Source organism: Carassius gibelio, chromosome A17 (assembly GCF_023724105.1).
Source record: "Carassius gibelio isolate Cgi1373 ecotype wild population from Czech Republic chromosome A17, carGib1.2-hapl.c, whole genome shotgun sequence".
In the NCBI taxonomy this organism is placed as follows: Eukaryota; Metazoa; Chordata; class Actinopteri; order Cypriniformes; family Cyprinidae; genus Carassius; species Carassius gibelio.
Genome location: NC_068387.1, coordinates 5,575,990 through 5,580,768, shown reverse-complemented (window position 1 = coordinate 5,580,768; position 4,779 = coordinate 5,575,990). Strand labels below are relative to the sequence as shown.

Here is a 4,779-nt window from a genome sequence, read left to right as displayed (position 1 = left end):
AAATTGATATACAGTATATCCACTTAGCTTATCTGTTGGGTTTACCTCTCTCATTCTGGACAGATCCAAATGTTTCTATTTTCGTGATGTTGCTATTTGCAGCTAAACTATTATTTATTAGGTAAAATAGGCTTTGTGGTTCACGTGTGTTTCAGTATCAACGGACGAATATTATAAAGAGCAAAAATATGCCACAGTAGACCGCTGCTCATGCTGAACTGCGCTGTTTACAATGAATATGTACGCGTGAGGCACCAGCGCATTAAAACAGCTGAAATATACCATACTCAATTTTTGCTTGCACAGTTAAGGCATAATTGGAGACAGTTTGAAAAATCAAGAACAATAGCAGTTAATAAGAATTATTGCTGTTAGTGTGGTCTTAACGCTGGACCGTTCTCATTTTGTTCCTCATATGGAACTTGAAGGATTTTATTTATTTTTGCTAAGAGCAAACCAGAATGAAAATATATATTTTTTAATTCGTGTGTGTGTGTTCCTATATATATATAGAAACCCATACACACGGATTAGAACAATTTATATTTTTATTCTGGTTTGTACATAAAACGTGGGATAGTCTTAGGCTAGAGTAAAAATGTGTGTGTGTATATATGTAGCACCCTCAAGGATCAACGAACGCACGATGTAGAGTTATAAAACAGGGTTTATTCTGGTCTTGACAACCCGTGAGAACTGCTCACAAAAGAAAACAACATAAAGAAAAAACAAGATATCAGAGCTTGTTCTAATCCAATGTTACAGCTTCGTTGATAAGACATTAATCACAGACAAAACATTTAAAGAACACAAACCTCGTGAGCTGACATCCCAGAGGGGGCTAAATAATCCTCTATCTCCTTCTCTATCTTCTTTCGCTCTTATTTCTTAATTTTGTCTCAAATTTTCACGTTTCTTTCATTCTTAGTGGAGCTAACCGGCAGCTACAGCCTACAGATAGCATGTGTCTCAGCAAAATGGGCTCGGGCAGAAACCCAAACATAAACAATTGTACCCGCTACATCCTACCAGTAGATGGCGCAAAAAGAGCACGCCTGGACACAGCTCAATGGGACATTAAATGCTAATACTGTTACACTCCCACCAATCACTTGTGATTTTTAAAGAACAAATTATCAACTATGACTAATGAATAGCTTATGAATTAAAGAATATGAACTATATTTTAGGCAGAGCGAGGTTGAGAATCTTCTTCTGCCTCCATCAGAACAACTGTCTTCTGAATGGGCCTTTCCAGATGAACGGGTTTGGAGGTACGTTTTCCTTCTTCGTCCAGGTTTTGATCACTCATTAACAATTTCACCTTCCTCGCTATTCCATCTTTTCCAGGGTAGACTTCAGCAATCTTTGCCAATTTCCACTGGCTGCGTGGAGTTATCTCGTCTTCCAGGAGAACAATATCATCAACCTTAGCATTTCTATGCTCCTTGGTCCACTTCTGTCTACCTTGAAGGTTTAACAAATACTCTTTTTTCCACCTTGTCCAGAAGGTGTTGGCGAGGAGTTGAACACGACGCCACCTCTTACGGAGATAAAGATCTTCCTTTACAAACCTTCCTGGAGGTGGGGAGATGATTGTTGACTTCATGGTCAGTATGTGATTTGGTGTTAAAGGTTCTGGGTTTGATGGATCACACAGTTGGTCAGTAGTCAATGGCCTGCTATTGATGACTGCCATTACCTCATAAAGGAATGTCCTTAGAGAAGAGCTGTCAAGTTGTTTGCTGGATTGATCCAGGATTGACATGAGTACACTTCTTATGGTGCGAATTTGTCTTTCCCAGACACCACCCATGTGACTTGACGCTGGGGTGTTCATGAGAAACTCGCAGTCCAGTTTTTCCAGCTTTGCTTGATCCATTTCCTTGAATGCTTCAGCAAACTCATTTCTGGTGCCGACAAAGTTCGTGCCTTGATCACATCTTATCTGCCGAACTGTACCTCTGATGGCTATGAATGCACGTAAAGAGTTGATGAGGGAATCCGTTGATAGATCATCCAGCATCTCAAGATGTACTGCTCTGGAGCACATGCAGGTGATTAACAATCCATAACGCTTTAACTCCTTGCGGCCATCCTTGACGTAAAAAGGACCAAAGCAGTCCATCCAACAGTAGGTGAATGGTGGTGTAGTTTCCATCCTATCCTCTGGGAGGTCTGCCATCTTCTGCTGCTCTGTGCACCTTCTGAATCTTCTGCATTTTAAACATTTATAGATGTAAGATGAAACAATCTTACTGCATCAAAGTATCCAGTATCCATTAGCTCGCAGCTCGTTCATCGTGATCCCTCTTCCTTGATGGTATGTCTTCTCGTGATAATGTTTGACGAGTAATGTAGACACATGACTGTTTTTTGGCAGGATCACAGGATGACTGACATTAGGATGCAAAGCAGCATGTGTTAAGCGTCCGCCTTCCCGAAGAAGGCCTTGGTTGTCGAGAAATGGACATAACTTGCTGACCCTGTTTTTGGTCTGCATCACCTCCTGATGTTGTAAGGTTTTTATTTCCTGAGTAAACGCTGCTGCTTGGACCATCTTTATTATGGTTACCTCTGCTTCTTTTGTCTCTTGTAGGTTAACAATGTTACATGACTTCTTGTGATCCTTTGCTTCTTTAACATAGCGCTTGAGTCTGGCCACAGCTTTAATCATTCTCAACCAGTCTGAAAACTTCTGAAGCCAATCTAACAATGACCTTTGTTCTTCTACTTGTATCGTGTGGACTTGAACTTTCCTGACCTCTGGGTCACTGTTCGATAACTCTCCCACCTTGAGTACACTACTGGTTATGACCTTCTGCCAGAGAAGATCTGGGCCCTTGAACCAGTTTGAAGCTACAAGTTGTTCTGCTGTAAGGCCTCTTGAGGCGTGGTCTGCCGGATTGTCTTTGGAAGTTACATACCACCATTGTGTTGACTCTGTACCTTGTTTGATGCGTTCGACACGGTTTGCAACAAACACGTGCACTTCACCAAGTGCCATATCTAGATCTTTGGCAACTACAGCACATTCTTCCTTTGGAAGCAAAGCTAGAACTTGGGTGCTGTTTGAGATGAACTTATGCAGCCGAAGGTTGCACATCCTGCAGAGCTTGCGTGCTTCATTGACAAGCTGTATTGCTTGCTCTTCAGTGTCGACACTTCCTAGTCCATCATCGACATAGAAGTTAGTTTTGATGAACTTGATGGTTTCTTCATCAAAACTTCCTTCTCCTTCAGCTGCGAGGTGTTTGAGGCCATAGTTTGCGCAACCTGGAGAGGACGCTGCGCCGAATAAGTGTACTTTCATTCGGTAGACAGTGAATGGAGTTTCGAGGTCTCTGTTCTCCCACCACAAGTAATCTTGATCGCAAGCATTCACATGAAACTGGTGGAACAAGCTTTCAATATCACACATGAAAGCCACTGGGCCTCTTCGGAAGCGATACAAGACTCCAAGCAGGGTGTTTGTCAGCTCTGGACCAGTCAGGAGATGGTCATTTAGTGAGGTGTCTCTGAACTTGGCGGAGGCATCAAAGACAACGCGAATCTTTCCCGGTTTTTGGGGATGATACACCCCATGGTGTGGGATGTACCAAGCTGGTCTCTTGTCGATGTCTTGCTCTGGTACTCTTTCAGCATCCCCAAGGGCTATTATCTCATCCATGAACTTCTTGTAGTCCATGTAGTACTGCTTGTTCCTCTTGAGCTTTTTTCCTGAACATTTGAGGCGATGAATAGCACATGCCTTGTTATCTGGCAGGTTAGGCCTTTCACTCTTGAATGGGAGTGGCATTTCAAAATGGCCATCCTCCTTGTGTCTAATGCCTTTCCTTATCTTTGCTAGAAATTTGAGATCATCTTGAGAGATGTTTACATCATCTGGGAACTTCTCAACAAAGTCAGATTCCAACATTTTCAGGACCTCTGTAGGGGAGATCATTTCCTTTATTTGAGTTCTGAAAACATAGTGAACCTTGTTGGTGAAGTTTGAGGAGGTTTGAATATCTGGCACCACTTCCTCACAATGACTTGATGATTTACTCCGAAAGGATCTCCATAATCAAGACATGGATTGCCATAACCCACAATACTCCATCAGATCAGTCCTTTGTGAGAACGGTTGATTTTCGTTTCATGACACAACTTGACGAGGAACAAGTGCTTGGGGGCAGTTGTAGCCAATCAGTAGGCCAATATCACAGCTTTGTAGTGGAGCGATCTCCTCCGCATGCATTCAAGATGAGGCCATGCCTTGGCTGTTCCAGTGGTTGGAATGTGATCTCGGTTTGCAGGTATGAAGTCCCTTGCATATGTTACTGGTAAGGAAATTGTCTTATTTGAATAAAATCCTCTTACTTGTAGACCTGAGAGCTTGCGACACGACACAACTGTGTTTCTTGATGACATGGTTGTAAGCCTTAGCTGAGCTGATTTACCTTTAATATGCAGAGCTTGTGCTGTTTCTTCGAGAATGAAGGTTGTGTCGCTCTGCGTATCAAGGAGCGCGTACAAAAGAACTTCATGCTCTGGCTTGCCTTCAGCTGACACCCATACTGGAACAATGGAGGATGTGTGAGTGTCATCAACATTCTGTGCGACTCTGTTAGATGTTTCTTCGCTTGTTGTTGGTGTGATGGTATCGTCTTGTAAAGTGTCTGGGTTTCTTTGTCTTGTCCTGTCACTGCTGGTTTGACTTTTCTTGTTCTTTCTTCTCTGGTACGGTTATCATGAAGACATGTTGGATGTTTTTTATCACATGTATCACAGGTGGCT

At 42.5% G+C, this 4,779-nt stretch overlaps 1 protein-coding gene across 1 annotated transcript; it reads right to left on the bottom strand.

Annotated features, from left to right (window-relative positions):
- Positions 1-282: 282 nt before the first annotated feature.
- LOC127933238 (uncharacterized) lies at positions 283-4,004 on the bottom strand. Its single transcript, XM_052530058.1, has 2 exons — positions 816-4,004; positions 283-696 (listed from the first exon to the last, which is right to left on the bottom strand). The coding sequence occupies exon 1, from the start codon at positions 3,944-3,946 to the stop codon at positions 2,264-2,266; it is 1,683 nt and encodes a 560-aa protein (XP_052386018.1). The 5' UTR covers positions 3,947-4,004; the 3' UTR covers positions 283-696; positions 816-2,263.
- Positions 4,005-4,779: the final 775 nt, after the last annotated feature.